At 41.9% G+C, this 21634-nt stretch overlaps 2 protein-coding genes and 1 pseudogene across 5 annotated transcripts in view; 2 read left to right on the top strand and 1 right to left on the bottom strand.

The window, feature by feature from the left end:
* LOC125723049 (cytohesin-2-like) overlaps window positions 1-21634 on the top strand; it is a 260972-nt pseudogene that overhangs the window by 129092 nt on the left and 110246 nt on the right.
* Window positions 1-21634, bottom strand: part of LOC125723076 (uncharacterized) — a 200622-nt gene that overhangs the window by 99669 nt on the left and 79319 nt on the right. The window contains exons 1-2 of one of the 2 annotated variants that reach the window (XR_007386720.1): window positions 5657-5861; window positions 4328-4794 (exon numbers count right to left, since the gene is read on the bottom strand). The exons of the other annotated variant lie outside the window; for it this stretch is intronic. The gene's annotated coding sequence lies outside the window, so the exon portion shown is untranslated. Of the gene's footprint in view, window positions 1-4327; window positions 4795-5656; window positions 5862-21634 lie in introns of those variants that run through there. 2 annotated transcript variants of the gene reach the window in all.
* On the top strand, window positions 15153-19833 carry LOC125723041 (uncharacterized). 3 transcript variants are annotated; one of them, XM_048999450.1, is made up of 6 exons: window positions 15153-15475; window positions 17086-17155; window positions 17281-18235; window positions 18331-18498; window positions 18610-18705; window positions 18891-19833. In XM_048999450.1, the coding sequence occupies exons 2-6, from the start codon at window positions 17139-17141 to the stop codon at window positions 19197-19199; spliced, it is 1545 nt and encodes a 514-aa protein (XP_048855407.1). In that variant the 5' UTR covers window positions 15153-15475; window positions 17086-17138; the 3' UTR covers window positions 19200-19833. The 3 variants fall into 3 exon arrangements, with proteins under 3 accessions (XP_048855407.1, XP_048855409.1, XP_048855408.1); XM_048999452.1 differs by lacking the exon at window positions 17086-17155 and having other exon boundaries at window positions 18042-18235; XM_048999451.1 differs by lacking the exon at window positions 17086-17155 and having other exon boundaries at window positions 17624-18235.

Genomic DNA, 21634 nt, shown 5'->3' with positions numbered 1-21634 from the left:
GAAAGATGCCCACACAATAAACCAAAATCTTAAAATCCCCCTCGGCTGCATGTTACGCTGTAGTTTGGTTTGTCTAAGCTCCACACTTTCCCAGAATTACCCTGGACTGCTTCCAGTACGGAAGCCCAAAGAATCAGACACGAAGCTCACATAACTTGGCAAGAGGCCCCTGAATTACCTAAAGTGGATGGAGTTTTCACCTCAGCGCATGGGGATTCAGAGCAGACACAAATGAGCGTGAACCCATGTGTGATTTACAGTAAAAGGTGACTGAACACAATACACAGCCTCTGTAGTGTCTCCACTGTCCAGCAGGGGGTGCCACATGAAAGCTGCCCAGCAGGAGTAAACAGGTTTCCGGAGATGCTGCATTGCAGTCCCACAGTCCTCTAGTCTTAAGTGCTCAAATTTTGTGGTCCCTCTATACCTTAGTCTCATAGTCCATAGTGCCCAATTCCCCTTTGCCCCACTTCCATGATCCACAAGTCCCTAGTCTCCTTGTTTCTTAGTCCCATGGTCCCTAACACTGTAGCCCCTTTTCCCCTGGTTCCCTATTCCCTTAGTCCCATAGTCTCCTAGTCCTGTGGCCCCTAATCCCATAGTCCTTAGTCCCCTAGTTCCTACTCCCTATTCACCTTGTATTAAGCAGGGAGCAGGATTCTGAGGCCATCTGATATGCTTTACAATGAAGCTGTGCTAAAACCAGTATATGCATGAGGGTGTTTGCGCTGCCCTGCACTAGACTGGCTGTTCCTGTAAATCACTTATATGAAAGTGCCTGTGGAACACAGATAAAATCCACATGTCTGAGGTGGCTGGCATCTGGTCTTTCTCATGTGTCAGGCCTGCGATGCAGCATTCAAACACATGGTCTCCTTTAACAGCCAGCAGGTTACGCAAACGTACCGCTCAATCGGGGCCATGTGGACAGCTGTCTGCCATCTCTGATTGGCCGTCGAGTCCACGGACCCCAAAGGTTAAACTGGACACTGGCAAGCGTGTCTGATTCATCAGATTCCCGTCTGCTGGGTTGGGCAGCATCACATTGAGGAAGAACCTCATTGTGTTTTCAGCTACCTGGCATTAGGAGCTGATTACTTCAAGTCATTAGGACTTTTTTCATAGAGATTCTCTAGCTGAACAAGTAGAGTGCTGCATTTATGATGCATTGGTCATGGGTTCAAATCCCCCAAGAATATGCATAAAACATAACCCTTCCCACTGCTGTAAGTCACTTTGGATAAACAAGTCTGGTAAATGCAAAAGTGTTTCTACAAGTGGTACAACAGCATGCCCTACTGGTCAGATTAAAATGCTGTTTGGATATATTCCATTTCATAATGTGGCTTCTGATTATAACGTCAATGTGTAATAGGAATTGATTGGAAACGTATTCACTACTTCTTTTACAAATGTATTTATCTGGACGAATTGGTCCAATTGGTCTCACTTACCTTAGACCCCTGGGAGAAAAGCTTAGTGTCCATGGGGTTAAATGTAAATGGATATTCTATGTGATGAGTAATATAATCTGGGTTAAGGACGACTCAGATGCAGTAGCTCTGGGAAAGACACAGGCTTTATTAAGGGAATACAGCAAACAACACTTGGAAGAATGATGACGGAGTTGAGGAACCATGAGAGCAGGAACATTTATACACAGTAATCAGCGACGGGAGAGAGGTGTAGGAGGCTAACAGATCAGGGTGGAGAACGTCAGCGATGGGATACAGCTGGGGAGGGTTAGGAGAGTTACGGAGGGCCATTAGTGACCTCTGCTGGCTCAGTTGGGAGGAGACGGGATAGATCATGTAAGTACTAAGATTAGACGCATCCATCTTCCAAACACTTATCACAAGGGTATCCCAGAGCCAATTACAGGAAACGCAGGGCAAAAAGCTGGGGTCCACCATGGATACAATGCCATTTAATCACAAGGCACACTCACAGTTATGGAGTCCGGACAATTTACAGATGCCTGTCAGAGTCACTGCAGGAAGAAACCCATGTGGGATAAAGAGAGCAAACAAACGCCACACAGACAGCATAGGAGAAGGATGGAAACATTCAACACTGCAGCTGCAAGGCAGCCCTGTTACCCACTGAGCCGCCCCTCACTGGATTCTCATGGTTAAAACAGGACATGATGCCCAATACATTCAAAATGCACATGTGGAGGATTTCAGCCATACGGTTTTGAGTAACTTTTACACCCACGTACCATGTGTGAGATGGAGCCGGCCAGTTCCTCTTATGGTCCAATTCTGCTCATGCGTTACTAAGATTATGGTACTTAGGTCCTCCATCCATCAGATCCTCTTCTCACTGTGGTCATGCTCATCCACTCTGGACACTGTACGCTTGGTAAAAGACTCTCATCTCTGTATCCTTGGTAGCGAAACAAAAAGGGGGTTTGCTGAACTAGATGGGCTGAGACTGGAAACAAAGAGGATCGTGAGGGATCACAAATGGGAGGACTAGCAACCGGGAAGGTCACAGGCAGCAGGAAGGTCTAACATCAATGGCCGAGACAAATAGATACTTAAATGCAAAGACTAACGAGGGGCAACAAGCAACACTCATGAGTTTTTTTTTTTTATTAATTCTGTTGAAGCATGGTTAAAAATCAATGTCTGACTTTTATTAGTTAAATTTCATAGAATTTTTATTTATTATTACTTTTGTCAGATTAAAGTTATTTCTGTGACCATTGTGAGTTTTTCTTTCATTGACTGAAGGGTACCAACAATTTTGTCCACGTGTGTAGCTAATCAATACCTCAGTGACTTTTCAAAACTAGTTTCATGAATTAATTGAGCTGGTGGTGAAATTTAACAAATACATGAAATGGCCGAGGTGAACCTGAGGAGAGGTTTAGGAACCATATTGGTGTTCATCTAGCCATCCAACAAGATATCAGTAACTTTTTGGAGAACATAAGAAATTCCTTTTAGTTTTTTTTGTTTTACTCATAATTTGCACATGTTCTAATATTAAATTTTGTTTTTAATACTGAGAAAATATAAATTTACTATCCAGATAAATAGCTTTAAACATTTCCTATGACTCCCTAAGACTTTTGCACAGTACTGTATATATCTCAGGATTCCTAATGAAACAGGATTTATGTGTTTTTTTTCTGGTAATTGGTAATCACCTACACTACTTCATTGATGATCAGGTGCCTTTCTGTTGTTGTTGTACTAACGTGACTTATTAAGATTTTATGTTATTTATGTTTACTTAGTTAATATATGATTAATTTGATTATATCATTATCTGGCGGCATGGTGGTGTAGTGGTCAGCACTGTTGCCTCACACCTCTGGGACCCGGGTTCGAGTCTCCGCCTGGGTCACATGTGTGCGGAGTTTGCATGTTCTCCCCATGTCGTCGTGGGGTTTCCTCCGGGTACTCCGGTTTCCCCCCGCAGTCCAAAAACATGCTGAGGCTAATTGGAGTTGCTAAAATTGCCCATAGGTGTGCATGTGTGAGTGAATGGTGTGTGACTGTGCCCTGCGATGGGCTGGCCCCCCATCCTGGGTTGTTCCCTTCCTTGTGCCCATTGCTTCTGGGATAGGCTCCGGACCCCCCGCGACCCAATAGGATAAGCGGTTTGGAAAATGGATGGATGGATGGATGGCTGGATATCATTATCTTTACTAAGTTCCCTCAGGACCGCTGTAGGTTTTGAGTTAATAAACTGTCTGCCGTCTGCCGCCCCCTGCTGGCCAAAGCGTCGCCGCTGCGATATCAGGCTGCTGTGCTCAGTGAGCAGAGAGTGCGGATTAAGTCTGTTACTCAGTTACGTTCTGGGCAGCGCGGAACCGGGACATTAATGGGATAGAATAGGAAGCCTTTATTGTCAGTGTACAGGTAGCAAATACAATATATAGACCGAAATATAAAATATACATATAGAGGGGAGGGGAAAAGCTCCCCCCACTCATCAGGCTTAGATTTCATTACATTTTATTTTATTCAGAATCAGAATTCACTCCATTGGTACAACTGCATGTACTATGAATTTGTTTAGGCAGTTTTGGTGCATTTACAGACAACATAGAACATAAGTCAGAGAAAAACAGTCATTCTACATGTTTGTTCAGCTTACAGAACCCAATTATTAACATACGTCACACTTCAGACAGAGTAAAAAGGGTTATACTGGTTATAAAGCAGAGATTTTACCTTTTTGCCGTGGAGAAGCAGCGACATGTGAGACTCTGATACGGTAAAAATGATTCCTCCAGCACACAGTGAGCTATCCCAGCATGCACAGCGACACGGGGGGGTTTGGATAAACCCCAAACCCTGGATAGAGAGACTCAGTGAATGAGGAGGTGAATCTGTGCAGGGGGGTCAGTCCATCAGAGGAGACTCTGTAGAAGGACAGAGCACCAGCCCCCCAGTCCAGATACACTCCTACTCTGCGGGAGCCTGAGGGCTCTATGGGTATGAGAGTCTCTTTATTATTGCGCCGGACAGAGTGTCTGTGAGGAGAGCAGATAAGCATCCATGACTTGTCATTGGCTCCAAGCCCACAGTCACTCCCTCCTTTCCTCCCGATTCCTTTATAAGTCACTCCTATCCAGGCTCCATCTCCATCCCACTGAGCCTCCCAGTAACAGCGACCAGTCAGACTCTCTCTGCACAGAACTTGGCTCCAGCTGTCAAATCTCTCTGGATGATCAGGATATGGCTGCTTTGCCCCCCCATGTCACCTTCCTGTCCCCCCCTGACAGAGACAGGAATCTGTTTGCTGTGTTGGGGTCCAGCGTCAGCTGGCAGGAGTCTGTAGGCAGGAGGAAGAGCGATTGATCCCATGACGAAGCCCAGCATCTCCATCATTATCACTGTCACACCTCACACACTCACTCACACAGAACTCGCTCCAATACACACATTTTATTCCCAATACACTCATGTAGCCGCCCGAGTCTGCGGCGCTCCGGCTGCCCCCTGCGCTGTGAGACACGCCGCGCTGAGAGACTCGCTGGGGCCGAACTGCACTTTAGCCTGCGCTCTATTATTCTGTACGATACATAAAATATAAAAAGTCAAATATGTGAATTACCTCAGGAAATGTTGGTCGCCCGCGCGACGCCGGTGGGAAGACGAGCCAAATTGACGCGCATGTTAAACTAATAGGCTTAATTATAGGTAAATAAAATTACAAACAGCATTCATCAAACATATTAACCATAAAATTACACAACAAAGATTACCACTAAAAGTGAGTTTGTCTTTAGGTCACAATATGAACGTCTTTTAATCCACTTTGGACACACCTCTCTCCAGCAGCGCGCCGACGCGACGCTCCCAACGCAGACGCATCTAGGCTGGTTCTCCGCAAAGCGCAGCACTCGCGTATTACACCGCGTATGCGTACATGGAAACGTTCATATTTCTCTGGTCAAGCTGTGTACTTTGCACATGCGCACGTGTCCTATTTAAGTATTAGTAGTAATTCTGATATTCCCTGCACACGTACCACAGCCGCGAGGTCTGTGTATGTTTCCCTACGTTTTACAAATTCAGAGCAGCAGTTCACGGGGCTGCCAACTTTGATCAACTGGCTGGCGTGAGATTTTCAATTTGGGACAAGTCTGCACACATATGCATACGCATTTAAATGTATGCAACAGTTCTATTACCTTGAAAATTGGCTGTAGGGTTTGCAAACTACCCCAATCCTCATCAAAATCATCTATGTTGGCGTTTAAAGACAAATTTGTAGTGCGGCAGGCGGTCGTCCGCGGAGGAGTAAAATGCATCATAAAAGTCTATACAAACACGTCCGCTTATACGCGCGCGGAGAGGTACCAGTCTGGCCGCCACGTTTTCTGTGTTGATTCCGGCTTCGTCTGCGCACTTACATGAGGATAACAAGACGCATGCGCGACGTGCAGTGCCACCAGAAATTGGCGTGGCAGTATGGTCACGTTTTGTCACGGAACATTGTCTTTACTAACGGTACAGATCGTATTAAAGTAGCATCTGATTTTTTTAAGAATGAGTGTCCAGAAGAGCTGTATATTTTCACAGACAAGAAAAAAATATTCCGAACACTATTGTGTCCTTCTTTGTACAGCGTCTTCAAAATTTAATGGCAGTATAAGTTTCTAAGAAAGCAGTGTCATGCGTATAAGGTACAATGAAATTCTAACTTACCTACTTTCATAAGCAGCATTATTTTTCATACAGTTCCATCCATCCATCGATTTTTCTGCCACTTATCTAATATCCATCCATCCATTTTCCAAACCACTTATCTTACTGGGTCACGGTGGGTCCGGAGCCTATCCCGGAAGCAATGGGCACGAGGCAGGGAACAACCCAGGATGGGGGGCCAGCCCATCGCAGGGCACACTCACACACCAGTCACTCACTCATGCACACCTACTGAATGGGCAATTTAGTAACTCCAATTAGCCTCAGCATGTCTTTGGACTGGGGGGGAAACCGGAGTACCCAGAGGAAACCCCACGACGACATGGGGAGAACATGCAAACTCCACACACATGTAACCCAGGCGGAGACTCGAACCCGGGTCCCAGCGGTGTGAGGCAACAGTGCTAACCACTGCACCACCATGCCATCCTTAATTTTTAATTAAGAATTAAAAATGAGTATATTGGGTCCTAATTTGGTACTAAACACCTGTTTTGTTTTATAGAGAGTCCACCCCACAGCCTGCCAGACACATTCAGTAAACTGATTATGCTATTAATGATCGTATTGTGCTAATTTTGCTCAGTAAGCAATGTGCAAAATTAACTAATGTGCAAAGCTAATTAATGTCTATCATTATTTGAGATTGTTATGTTTATTACTTATTGCTGCTCACAATGATCTGCCTGATATTTTGACCAAGCAATGGACACAAATAAAATAGTGAGTTTAATATTGATTCTACAACAGCTATTAATAAAAGTGAGTTTGTCTTTAGATCACTATATGAACGTCTTTTAATCCACTTTGGACACACACCTCTCTCCAGCAGCGCGCCAATGCGACGCTCCCAACGTAGATGCATCTAGGCTGGTATATAATGTGGTATATATTATATATAATCTCTCAGGTTATATATAATATATAATCTCTGGGTCTGCCCCCAGGCCTCCTCCTGGTTGGACATGCCTTGAAACACCTCCCCAGGGTGCCGTCCAAGAGGTATCCTAGAACCATCAACTGACTCCTTTCAATGCGGAGAAGCAGCGACTCTACTTTGAGCCCGGATGTCTGAGCTCCTCACCCTCTCTAAGGCTGAGCCCAGACACCCTGCTGAGGAAACTCATTTCTGCTGCTTATACAGTATTCACAATCTCATTTATTCGGTCATCACCCAGAGCTCATAACCATAAGTGAGGGTAGGAACGTAGATCAACTGGTAAATTAAAAGCTTCACCTTCCAGCTCAGTTCCCTCTTTTTCCAAATTGCTGCACCGTGAACAAACCCCCAAGATCAAAGCCAAATTGAACTTTATTGTCATCTCCACCATATATAAGTATACAGAGAGATGAAATGGCGAAGCTCAGGGCCCACAGTGTAAGCATAAACTTAGTCCAATATAGAGAACAAGACAAGACAATGTGCAAAGGACTTACAGGACAGTGCAACTGAGGAAGAGGAGTAGATTGCGCAATATACAGTAATGTGCAATACTGGACAATGTGCAATATTGTTAGAACTATATTAAATATATGATGTATTTCTGCAGTCAGTTAGACCTGAATTCACCATCATGTACGCTGTAACAGCCTGAGTTCACAGTGTAAACAGTGTATGATAATAGTAGTAACAGCAGTAACACGTCTAACATTTCTAACAGCTGAAAATAGGAATAGAAGCAGAATAATGGGGCAGACAGAGAATAATGGGGATTCTTATTATTGCCCCCATGTCAGAGTGACAAAGTGTTAAGTGCAGTGCAGTGCTTAAGGGTCAGTCTGTGGCCTTTAGTTGTGGGTTACGGGGGGGTTGAGGCAGTGAGGAGGCAGAGTGAGGGATCCTGGGAGGCAGCATGGTGTTGAGGAGCCTGACAGCCTGGGGGTAAAAACTGCCACGCAGCCTGGCAGACCCGGCTCTGATGCTGCAGTATCTTCTCTCAGGTGGCTGGAGTGTGGAATGACCATGTGAGGGATGTGATGGGTCCTGCACAATGCTGCAGGCCTTGCGGACACTGCGTTTGCAAAAAGCGGCTTGTAGGGAAGAGAGAGGCATCCCATAATGTTCTCTGCTGTCTTCACTACTCTCTGCAGGCACTTGCGGTCAGATTTGTTGCAGCTGCCATACCAGATGGTGATGCAGTTAGTCAGAACACTGCCGATGGTGCCTCTATAGAACATGGTGAGGATGGGAGGGGAAGGTTTGCTTATTTCAGCCACCTCAGGAAGTTTAGTCTTTGCTGGGCTTTCTTGAATAAGGAGCTGGTGTTATTTGTCCATGTAAATTCCTCAGTTATGTCCACACCGAGGAACTTGGTTCTCCTTACAATCTCCACAGCAGTACCGTTGATGCTGAGTGGGGTGTGGGCAGGACGTGTCCTTCTGAAGTCCACAATCATCTCTTTTGCCTTGTCAGCGTTGACAGATAGATTGTAGTCTCTGCACCTTGTGGACAGACTTTCCACCTCTTCTCTGTATGCTGATTCATCTTCTCTGTTTATCAGTCCCACCACAGTTGTATCATCCACAAACTTGATGATGATGGTGTTGGACGTGTTGCAGCCCATACGTACTGACTGGGGCATCTCTGTCAGGAAATCCAAGATCCAGCTGCAGAGAGTGGTGTTCAAGCTTAACCCCCTCAGTTTTTGAGGGACATGTTGAAGGTAGAGCTGAAGTCTATGAATAACATCCTGACATCTATGACTCTCTTACCCAGATGTGTCAGGGAAAGGTGACGGGCAGAGGCTACGGTGTCCTCAGTAGACCTGTTGGACCGGTATGCAGATCAGAGAGGGTCTAGAGAGGTGGGAAGATTAGTCTTTATGTATTACTGCCATGACCAGCCTTTCCAAGCACTTCATGATGATTGACATGAGTGCTACTGGGCAGTAGTCATTCAGGCCTGTCACTGATGGCTTCTACAGCACTGGGATGATGGCGGTTAATTTGAAGCATGCTGGGACAGACCACTGGCTTAAAGAGGTGCATTCTGTGAGGACACCAGCCATGTGGTCAGTGCATTCTCTCAGCACTCAGCCAAGTATGTTGTAGGCCTCACAAATGTTTGTGTAAACATTGTCCAGACAGATTCTCCCTCTAGCTGGGATGTTCATATATTGGAAGAATTTGGGGAAAACTGGCTTCAGATTTGCCTAATTGAAATCTCCAGCAATGATGAAAAAAGACTCTGGATTAGACTGTCTGTTCCCAGCGATTTATTATTTTTTAAGCAATTTATTGCTGCACACATCTCAGTTAAACCAACTGGGACGTCACAAAGTTCACGATCCACATCAGTTATTCCCGTGATGTTTCAGAAGAAATCAAAAATTTTGGATCAAGACTCCTGACATACAAATTATTAAAGAACTCAGTGCAGAATTTGGCTATTTTCTTGATGTCATCTGCAGCATTTCCATAAATCCTCGCCCGCATAATGCAGTTGTTCCTGACTTGCTGACTTTCCAGCCTAAAGAAATAGGCTGAGTTCTGCTCACCTTGTTCAAGCCATTTTTGCCACAATCTAACAAAGGCTCCTTCTGCCTTATGTTTATATATAATCATACAATTTATTCTGTAAGGCACCTCCTACAATTTTTTCTGTATCAGTAAGACGACTGACTGGTTTGCAGGTTAAAGCAGTAAATCTCATTTATAATTTTCTTTTCTTCATCTCTTCCGATTCGAGCCCAAGTCACTACTAAACCTTCTGACAAATTTTGCTACATGATGTCATTATTGCAATACTTTTTTCTGTATTGGGTCTGTTCCAGTGTAAGTCAGTTAATTATTCTATATTTAAAATAGCTACTTTATTTCTCAAGATTGAACTGTTTAATATCCAGTTTGAAGATATTTTATATCCAGTAGACGATGACAAAGATTGCATGTTCTCCCCATGTCGTCGTGGGGTTTCCTCCGGGTACTCCGGTTTGCCCCCACAGTCCAAAGACACGCTGAGGCTAATTAGAGTTGCTAAATTGCCCATAGGTGTGCATGTGTGAGTGACTGGTGTGTGAGTGTGCCCTGCGATGGGCTGGCCCCCCGTCCTGGGTTGTTCCCTGCCTCGTGCCCATTGCTTCCGGGATTGGCTCCGGACCCCCCGCGACCCAAGTGGTTTGGAAAATGGATGGATAGATAGATAGACGATGACAATATGGATATATGGATGTCAATGGCTCAGTGGTCAGAAAATGGTGAAGCTATAATGTTTGTTTAAATATTTCCTAATTCATTAGAAATAAGCCAAAAATCAGTTTGTGACTGATTTGAAAGGTCCAACACATTTGGTTGGAAAATCTCTTGTTTAATCTCTTCCATCATTTTTTCTTTTTTCAGAGCCTGTCATCATGACTATGTATAGTTATTGCCGTCACTGGATGATAAATCCAGACAGTAGTAAATCTGCATATAGTTCACAGTACACGGTAAACAAAACAAGTCGGCTTGCAGCTCTAATCAAAGCGTGTTCTTCAGAGTGCCGTCTTGACTCCTTCGTCCTTGTACAACATTTAATGCCAGAACCTTATACTAACAAGTGAGACTGGAAACGAAGGAACCGACCAAGATGGTTTTCTCGCACTGCCCCCCGGTGGACATGACCTTCAATCCTCCAGATAGATGTAAACTACGCGTGCAGGTGTAGTCGTGTCGTGTGAAGTCATGGCCCTAAAGCACAGACTTAGGAGATGTTCAGTGTCACAGCCAGTTTGGGTAAGACTGCAGGTGCCGTCTTAGGACAATATTAAAGAATCTGAAAAAAGTACAGTCAGCGAATGCACAAAAAGGCAAACGTGAAGGAAGGACTTCAGGGGGAACAAAGTGCATCAAAGCCCACAGCTACTCTCTCTCTCATCTGACTCCAGTTGTGTGTCACCTACACACTGGGTCAGACAATGTGTTTTATACATTAAACTGATCTTTACTGAATATCAAGCCTTTGGTTGGAAAATCTTTATTAATGACTGATTTTAATATCAAGATAAACCTTGATTTTTACGCTTTAAACTGAAATGGGGTCAAATGAAAACTATGCAGCAGCCCTGATCAAACCAGCTACTCCTACCTGCCCTTTATCAGTGAGACTAGAGCACTTAGGGAAGGAGGTGGAGCAGCCGCCTTATTTAATGGGTTTGAATTATTTTTACAAGTCAGGCACTACTTTCTGTCAGAAGGGTAATTATGAATCTGAATGAACAGAAATTACATGTGGAGTTCCTCAAGGGTCCGTTATTGGCAGTGGGCAGTGGGCAGTGGTGGCTTAATGGTTAGGGATGCGCACTAGTAATTGAGAGATTGTTGGCTTGAATCCCCGACCAGCAAGGCACCGCTGAGGGACCCTAAGCAAAGCACTGCTCTCTGGGCACTGAATTAGCTGCCCCTTGCTATGTCACGATGTCACATATGGGTTAAATGCGGAGGACACATTTCGGTGTTGTACACTGTGTGCTGTGGTGTGTCAACACTGATCATCAATTAGAATTATAATCCTCACTGAGCCTCTTTGTTCAACATCTACATGCTTCCATTTGCTCAGATATAAAGCTATAAAATCTCTGGAACACTTAAGGCCATGTTGTTAGTAATTAAAAAAAAAATCACAACAAATAATAATCCATTGTTATGCATTATAATCATGGCTTTAAATATTTATCAAAAGGCATAACACATTATAGGCATGCTTATTATGCATAATGAATGACGTATGAAGCTCTCATCTTTAGTGCACTATAAATACCTTCATAATGCATTATAATGATCGGTATAAGCATTAAGGATGCTTTGTATTGCATTATGAAGGTATCTATAGTGCCTTATAGTTGAGTGTGTCATAAAGCATTCATAAAGCATTATAATTGTGGATATAATGTGTTATGCTTTTTTATAAATATTTATAGCTGTGTTTAGAATGCTTTATGAGTGCAGTATAATTAAGCAATGACATATGAGAAGATACTTTGATATATCATGGCTGTGATTCGGTCAAAGGCACAAGGCTATAAGCCACCACAAAAAAAAAAATAGTTCTCATAACATCAGTGCAAGTGGGAGGGGCCATCGTGTCCAAACCATTCGCATAGCTGGATAATTCAGTCAATAACCAATATAGTTTTGTCTAATATTTCCGGTGCCAGCAGTAAAACAACTAGCCAGCTTATTATCGGAGTAACTTTGCATTGTAAATGAAAACCATGCCACAGGTCTGATAAATAAAATATTATGGCACTTGAGTGGCGAAGAGATCATGAGGCAGATTGCAAAGTTCAGTTATTGGCATCTTTAATAGTGCGACTGTTAAAAGGACAGTTGGCAGCTTATAAAACTTATTCTGGAACAGAAAAGAATAAATCCAACAAAACGGAATACATATGTGTGATGCCCGGCCCGTCCGCTCCTCGTGTGTGCCACGCCCCCTGATTACCCACGTGTTCTTTCATGATTGTACCCAGCTGTGTCCGATTATTTTCAATCAGTCCTGTGTATTTCAGTCCGTGTCTTACCTGAGTCCTTTGTCTGTCATTGATGTTAGTTGGCGTTTCATGTCTCCTGCTCCCTGTTTATTTATTAAATCCCTGGTTTACCCCGACTTCCGCCTGTCCGCCTGCTTCCTGCCCGTTCACCGTTCCGTCCGGCTTTGAACGTGACAATTATTTTTGAACCTTTACTCTCACTGTCACCTATGTTCATTTTCTAAACTGGTGGAAACACAGGCAGGTTCTGAAAAGGTATCAAGTGACAACCAGCCAGTATTGTGCATGAACGAGTTCAAAAGAACGCGTTCATTGAACACGTTCATATTTCAGTGAACTTTGAACTGAACGCAACTTATTAGTAAATCAAGAACTTGAACGTGAATTTTATGTGTGATGAACGGCGTAGACGTCGTTCACTGTTAGAATGCAATTAAACATCGGGATTTATTTTCACCTGATGAGTCGAGTGACAAGGTCGGCTCACACATTTAAACAGCATGTTGCGTTGTCACTCAAGCACTAGCGAAGGGCTCCTCCGCTCGAAAAATAAAATGCTCAGGCTGACTCTAGCTCAGCTCTTGTGTGCAGTGCATCTTGGGTAACGTAGTGTAAAGCCAAGGACAGTCGAATCTAATGTCTTTAGCTTCACACTACGTTTTCCATAATGCACACACACACTTCTCAAAGGGCACAGCCTTGGCAACGCATGAGCGCGAAGCGAACTGCTGCAGCAGTAACCATGGCAAGCGCAGAGGAGGAAAGCTCAACCACCAGTGGAGCTGGCACAGAAAACACGGATGATGCTGGCTGTAACTTTGACAATTTACGGGCATTTTACACACTGTCTCACAGAGACTCTGACGGTAAAAACCTAACCTTTCTGTGCAAGCTTTGTCCACCTGCGCTGAAAAAACAAGTTAGAACATCAATGACCTCATTTTCCAATTTGAAAAGACACGTTGAGTTGAAGCATTCGTCCAGCGTGAAAGCATATATGCAAGCCCTTCAAGGTCATAGAGGGAAGGGCAAAACCCCCAGCCAAAGTCCCCAAACGACTCAAGTCACACTGCCTGCTGCCTTCAGGGGTATAATCTCCCAGCAACAGGTAGACAGATTAATAATAGACTACATTGTTACTACAGCCACTGAGTAAGGTTGAAAAACCCTCCTTCATAAAACTAGTAACTGGTTTTCAACCAGGCAGACATGTGCCCTCAAGAAGACAGGTGCAGGGACTACTGAATAAGGAATTCATTGAGGTTATCAGTAATTTAAAAGCTGAACTTGCTGAGCTTGACTTTGTATGCACAACAGCTGACTGCTGGTCAGCTGTCAACAAAGGATTCATGGGCATCACAATTCATTGGCTTGATAAAAATGATGTGTCACTCAGGAGATCAGCAGCCCTTGCATGTCGTCGTGTCAGAGGGTCACACACATATGATGTCCTGGCTAAAGTGCTGACAGATGTGTACAAGGAATTTAAAATTCAAAACAAAATTGTGTGCACAGTGACTGACAATGCTTGCAATTTCGTCAAAGCATTCAGCTGTTTTGGAGACAGTGTTGTTATTAGAGCAGCTGATGAGGTGACTGAAGGCAGTGACACAGGATCTACTGCTGAGAGCTCCGATGATGAGGACGATGGTCTTGAGCCTGCACCTCTGTCAGAGTTAGAGGATCCCTGCCTCCCACCTCATAGAAGGTGCATGGCCCATACTTTAAATCTTGTTGCCACAGATGCAAAGAATGTAACGGATAGGCTGTACAACAAATTAGCGAGGCCTGTATTTTTCCAAGGCATCTGCTCTGTGGAATAGGGTGAAAAGGAGTGCGAAAGCCTCAGATTTTGTTGAGTAAAAGCTAAAGATTGGCTTTGTCACTCCGAACGACACACGTTGGAATTCTATGTTCCTCTCAATGCAGCGCCTGGCTCACATAGCCACCTTGACTCCCCAGACCAGCAATCTAACAGTGCCATTGGATGCCACTCCTGAGTATGACAGACTCCTTCTGCACACCATCTGTGATGAGTTTGGGCTTCGTCGATTCACTCCAGAGGAAATAGACTTCATCAACAAGTTTGTGAGTGTGATGGGTCCCTTGGCATGTGCTCTGAACATCCTTCAGGGGGAAAAAAACACATTCCTCGGCTACCTGGCTCCTACCATTGTGCAATTGAAAAATGATTTGGATGGTCTGTTGGATGAGAGTTCAAAGCCTACAGCTACACCAGGTCTGACGGGATGCCGCCCCCTCATCCAAACCTTTATTTTAACCCCCTGATGACCTTGAGGGGAAAAAGAGTGCTTCATCCTTTTTTAAGTTCAAGCAAAGCCCATCAGCTGTCAATAAGTCTGAGGTGGACATCTATCTGGACGCCCCAACCACTGACGAGTTTACTGAATACATGCTGCTGCCCAAACTGAAGAAGCTCTTCATCAAATATAACACAGCAATCCCATCAAGTGCTCCAGTGGAGAGACTCTTCAATACTGGTGCACTGTAAACCCTAATGCTGTAACTAATTGATTGAACTGAGTTGTATTAACTTAAATAATTACAATTAGTTTATATTAATTAACCTTTATGAGTATTTAGAACTTTTTCTTATTTATGAGTTTGTAAAAATTAAACCTTTCAAGTAAGATGGAAAATTTTGCTGGTTTAATTTAAACAAAATGTCTCTTTAAAGTTTTATTAACTCAAAATCTTTCAGCCTTGTGATTTTGCGTATGACGTCATCCAGGTTCACGTCAACTGTCTTGCCCGCGCTTATTCCTCGTTCGTTTTTTTCAAGATGGCGGATCGGCCTCGCTTCACACTACAGTAAGTAAAATATTGAAATATACAAATCCAATGAATCTTAAGCAAGTGTTTTAATCCATATAATCACAGTAACATTTAAAAGTAATGTAGATGCGTTTAGATGTGTTGCATTACAGAGTACGCGTTTAGCCCTGTTTAAATCTTGAGGCGAGGAAGCTCCTCATCCCGCGCTGTAGCTTGTTGGTCAATAAGAAACTTTTAACGTTAGTTCAGTGTTGGGAGCTGTTACTGACCAGCACAATGTTTATAAATTCAGGTAAAATTGAAATTAAAACATTTATGCCGCACTTATTTTTAAAACTGCGTTATCCACAACATGGAGTTTTATTTTGAAATACTTCGTTTGTGCGGCTTCTCAGCTGAAAGGTGTAATATTATTTATATAATATTAATTTCAATGGCGGATCGGACTCGTTACACGCTGTTCAGTAACGTTAGGTAGTTAATGTATAACTAGGGATGTTCATCTCGGTTAATTTTCCCAACCGACAACCGCCGTTCGTTAACCGAACATTAATCCTTAACCGATCGGTTTAGAACATTAAATTGGAATTGAATTAAATCAGAACTGAGTGTCTGATTAAATATGCGAACTTTTTTTCAGTTTTATTTCACATACTTCACGATCTATTGGAGGGTATTGTACCAACTGAATTATGTCTGTGCATTAAAGAGATGATTCAACTCAAACACTTTACACTAGAATGGTTGAATCAAAAGATAATGTCATTCCCTTATCAGTTCTCAGATAAGGTAGATAAACCCAAGCCCTTACCGAAAACATTCATGTCTAAAGGTACCATAGGAGGCAATGGGCATGAAAATGCCACTTTACTGAGATTGCTTCCTTTACTTATAGGAAATGCAGTGCCTGAGACAAGTGGTCCATGGGCAGTGCTAATGGAGCTTAAGGATTTGGTTGAATTGGCAATGTGTCCATTGTTCACAGAGGAAATGTTAGATTATCTGCGATGCAAAATTGACGACCATAGACAAACACTGAAAGAAGTATTTCCTGAATGGAGACTACGACCCAAGCACCATTACGTTGAGCATTACGCTGATCTAATTAAGTGCTTTGGACCCTTGGTTCATCTTTGGACTATGCGGTTTGAGGGGAAGCATCGCTTTTTTAAAAGGGTAGTGCATGATGCTCAGAACTTTAAAAACATTCTCAAGACTATGGCAGTCAGACACCAATACATGATTGCTTACCATCTCAGTTCTGGCTCCTTTTTCAAACCTAAAATTCAAACAAGTGCTGTTAACTCAGTTTCAGTGTCATCCCTACCAGACATTGCTCAAATGTGCATCAAAAAGCAAACAGACAGTGATTCAGTTTTCAGCACCTTGAAAGTCACAGTTGATGGTACAGAGTATGCCAATGGCATGTTTGTATCAGTGGGAGAAAGTGGAGGATTGCCAAAGTTTGCAAAAATATTGCAGATCTACTTGGTAAATAATAAGGTTTCTTTCTTCTGTATTGACTATGACTGTTGGTATGTGGAACATCTTCGTTGCTATGAACTGTGTTCTCCTGTAGTAGGGCATAGTCAGTCTTTCTACTTGCACTCTCGACTAAATGACACTGTGACTTTGTGTGCATACAGAATTGAAGGACGGTTATTGCTGACTACAAAAAGGTTCTTACCAGTTACACACAATGGAGGCATTTAAAAGGTGGGTGAAATATGCATTTTGTACTACTATTCCTGGCATATCCAGTTAGAATAAATAATTCAAAATTAATTTGAAGCCATGTGTTGGTGAGTCAATATTTGTCATTTTTCCTACTCCTCCCATAGCACATCAGCAAGCACAGTGTCTTGTGCAATGATACTGCGTGTTGTTGAAGCAGACCGTGCAAGGAAAGTGAAACTTAGCACACAACCAGCCTCCGTTAGTGCACTTATTCAAATTTTAAAAGACCAACTTCAGCTGGACCTTGAGTTTAGTTTACAATATGAGGACCCTGATTTCAATAATCAGCTGACTTCCTTGGATGATATAAATGAGTTGCCTCAAAAGGCAGTGGTCCATATCCTGCCAGTGCAATCAGATGGCTCCACTACATCTACTGAAATTCTATCAGATGTGTCGAATCCTGAACGTTCTAAGATGTGTCCTCGTGATTTTCCAATTCCACAGTTTTCCTATGATGTTGAGCTAAGGCTTAGACAGGGAAATGATGAATTTGAGAAGAGCGGAAAGGGTCTAAAGTTGACAAGAGACCAAAAGCATGACATTCTGGAGAAGCTTGGCTCAACCATGTATGATTTTAAGGCGTACCCAGACGACAAACAGATAGGAAAAGTAGCAGAGGCCCTTGTCACAAAGCATCCTTGTTTGAAGGAGCCAGGCTCTGACACAGGTTGGAATGGGTGGAAAACCAGTTTAAAGTTCAAGATGGGCAACTTGAGAAACAAAATGAGGAAAATTGGATGTCTTGAGGTAACTGTTAATGCTGGGAAAAGAAGTCAAGGCCATCCTGAGAATGAACCATCACATTCTAAAATCAAGAAACCAAGACGTTCTGAGGTTAATTATTTGCCAAACTTTCCTCAAGGTGAGGATGAAGCATCTCTTGAAACAGTTAGACAGGAAATTGCTGTTGAAGTCCAGAAGACAGAAAAAAATACTAGTCTCATCCACAAGAACATGGAGAAAACTTTTGCTCTGCGACGACAGAACATTGTTAGCGGAAGCCCATCTGTGAATGAGTTTCTGAATCTCTGGCCTGCACTGCGTATAACATCTGAGGTAAATAATAATAATAATAATAATTGTTTTCTAGTGATTATTATATATTTTCTGATGTGGGTTTGTTTTATAAAATTCTCTTTTGTCCGATTTAGCTGTTTGCAGAGTACCAACGTGTTACAAATGAGAATTTGCCCAACAAATTCTATGCACAACTGGACTACCTCCTACCTTGTTTGATGACCATTTTAAGGCAAAAAGCATCCAAGACAGGCAAGACAGCAGATACCCTGGCTAATCTTTTGAAAGTTCATGATGAGCAGGTATGGTTGTTGTCATAAGATGAAGTATTCTTTAAAATGTAATTAGATTTTTCTTTATTTCAGATATTTAGATGTTGTTTTTTTTCTTCTTCTTGTTTTTCATCTTTACAGGAACTGCATGATGTAAATTCACGACGGACTACCGTTATCAGAGGTCTTCCAGTTTTGCTGCGTGACAAAGACATAGGATTTTTTAGGACCACCCTGGTAAGCCTTCATTCATTGTTTTTACAATTATGCATGTTCTATTGCAAAGGTGAAGATTGAGGGGCAACCTTTACGTACTAATATATTTGTAATTATCACTAGTTGATGAATCATGTAATATTGACTCAGTCATATTGATAATGTTCTAACATGAATATAACATGTCCCTGAATAATATTTTTTAGATTGATAATCCTGAAGTACTGACTGAGGATGCTCCAGTGTCCCTGCTTACAGTTGTTCATGAAAATGCTGCTGCTCCAATCCATTACGATCCAGTGAGGGTCTCAGTTGTCCTGGAGAATGAAGTGGTCACCACCCATAGCCAACTTCCAGAGGCCTTTCTTGTCTTGTTTGGATTCATGTATGCTCTTCACTTAAAATATCCTAAAGGACTTGCCAAAACTTTTGAATTTGTGCAAAAAGTTTTACTCGGCATGGATGACGGAAAACTGTCTCCTAGCGTGCAAACATTAAAGAATGAGTTGATGTAGAGCTACTTTTTTTTTCTCGTTTAATGAAGGCTGGCACTGGGGCAGTAACTTAAAAACATGTCAGTACGTGTAGTTTAAACTATACAGGAGTCACTTACCAGAATGCACTATTTTTATTTCTTTTTATGAATGCCGCAAGACTAAGTTTTATATGACTTAATGTATGTTTTAAAAATCAGGATATTTAATTTTGTCAAACTAAATCATTTTTTTTGAAGCTCATGTTTAAACAAAGTTGGTCATGTAAAATTCTGTTAAAAAATATTTTACAAAATAATTCTTCAAAAATATTTTTTTGTTACAAGTCATACTGGGTTTTATGCATTACTTTTTCCTGAATGTTTTTTTCCCCTGAGAATTTTCACCCTTTTAAAGGGTTACTTTACAGGTGTCATGTTGATTTGTTATATCAAATAGAACACCATAGAAAGTATTGTTATTCTTTTTCATTGTATTAACATTCTGGGCATACTTTATTCATTTTAAAATAGTGTTTATTGTAAATCTGTTACTGACAAACTGTTTTAAAGGTTTTGAGAAATTTGTATGTTTATAGAAGGCATGTTTACTGTAAACATTCATGTTGGTATTACCTGTTGGACATTTTTTGTTTAAAAATAAATGTTAAAAATGGTATTGTGTGTTTGCTTGAAATTACAGATGCGTTTTCATACATTTATAGTGTTTACAGATTTAGAATTTGGTTAATTTCATTTATGAAACTCAAAATGGAAAATTTAATTAAAAAAAATTATTACAATCAAAATGTATAAGCTGGGTGACTAAGTATTTAAAGTTGGGAGAAATTAAAAGAATTAAGTTAAATGCTATCAAAATGTATAAGCAGGGTGACTAAGTATTTAAAGTTGGGAGATATTGAAAAAAATAAGTTAATTGATCTCAAAATGTATAAACAGGGTAACTTGGGTATTTTAAGTAAGAACAAATTATTTTGCATGAGTACAACAAACTCAAAACTAGATTTTTCTGCTTACTTAAAATTAAAATTTCACAACTTAAAAAATTTGACGTAACTGATTACCTCAAATTTTTTGAGTTTTGCCAACTTATTCGGGATTACAGTGTGGCCAGATATTTAGGCCCAGGAGAAACCGATTGGGAGATGCCAACTTTGAAAAGCAACTGCTGTTAAACGTGAACAAAAAACAGTTTGGACTGAAGCCGTAGGCATGGTCTGTGGAGTGTTCATTACTTACTACAACAATGGCTTCTGTATGTGAAAGTTTTTATTTTTAATAGTTCAGTGAGATGGTGCCACACACCTTCAAGAAGCGTGAGAGTTTTTTTTTTTTTTTTTTAAATAAAACTAAAGAGATATTTTGCTGAATAATAAATATTCTGTTCTGTCTAGTTTTCATTTGAGATGGATATGATGCCGATATGTGTTTACAGTACTTTTCTTTTCCTTCCCTTGTCTAGTATAGGGGCAAGAGATAAATAAACCATAAATAAGAATCATATTTTGTGTCCTTTGTCTATACATGTCCATATATGCAAGAATGTAGGTAGGTTATAGATGTATGTTAAAACAAAATAAATTTTGATTTAGACTATATATTGCACCTAAAAATAAAATGAACTGAACTTTGAACTATCCATCCATCCATCCATTTTCCAAACCGCGTATCCTATTGGGTCGCGGGGGGTCCGGAGCCTATCCCGGAAACAATGGGCACGAGGCAGGGAACAACCCAGGATGGGGGGCCAGCCCATCGCAGGGCACACTCACACACCATGCACTCACACATGCACACCTACGGGCAATTTAGCAACTCCAATTAGCCTCAGCATGTTTTTGGACTGTGGGGGGAAACCGGAGTACCCGGAGGAAACCCCACGACGACATGGGGAGAACATGCAAACTCCACACACATGTGACCCAGGCGGAGACTCAAACCTGGGTCCCAGAGGTGTGAGGCAACAGTGCTAACCACTGCACCACCATGCCGCCCCTAACTTTGAACTAGTTCAAAAATTTAAATTGTGAGCTATGAATGTGAACAGTTCACTTTGAGCATGTATGAACTGAACTTTGAACTAGATCATGAAAAGTGTGAACTTGCACAACACTGCTCCATTCTGAGAGCACAGTGATATCCACAAGCATCACAAACCAGCCAATCACAGGTTGGAGAATTTAGCCAACTGGTCCTGTGTGTATATTAAATGTTTAATGTACATGACAATAAAACGTCATGCTTTTTAAAGCCATTTAAGGCGTTGTTTGTCAATTAAACCATTTTTAATGCTATGTAAGACCAAATTGGTTTAATCACTTCTAATCCTAATAATGTCCCACGGAAACCCAGTCTTAGAGCTGTCCAGAAAAAAAATATTTTGATGATATTTCAAGGAAATTACTTTGTAACGGTGCTTAATAGGAGGTGTGATGTCCTGGAGGCAAACCTCAAGTG

The sequence above is a fragment of the Brienomyrus brachyistius genome, unplaced genomic scaffold, assembly GCF_023856365.1.
Source record: "Brienomyrus brachyistius isolate T26 unplaced genomic scaffold, BBRACH_0.4 scaffold45, whole genome shotgun sequence".
Lineage (NCBI taxonomy): Eukaryota > Metazoa > Chordata > Actinopteri > Osteoglossiformes > Mormyridae > Brienomyrus > Brienomyrus brachyistius.
The sequence above is the reverse complement of the archived record's forward strand: the minus strand, read 5'-3'. Positions and strand labels throughout refer to the sequence as shown.

Bases quoted from the DNA above. Each gene is read 5' to 3' on its own strand.
- LOC125723041 (XM_048999450.1), top strand. The intron at 18,236-18,330 runs GTAAATAATAAT...TGTCCGATTTAG, and splicing joins CACTGCGTATAACATCTGAG to CTGTTTGCAGAGTACCAACG. The intron at 18,499-18,609 runs GTATGGTTGTTG...TCATCTTTACAG, and splicing joins TGAAAGTTCATGATGAGCAG to GAACTGCATGATGTAAATTC.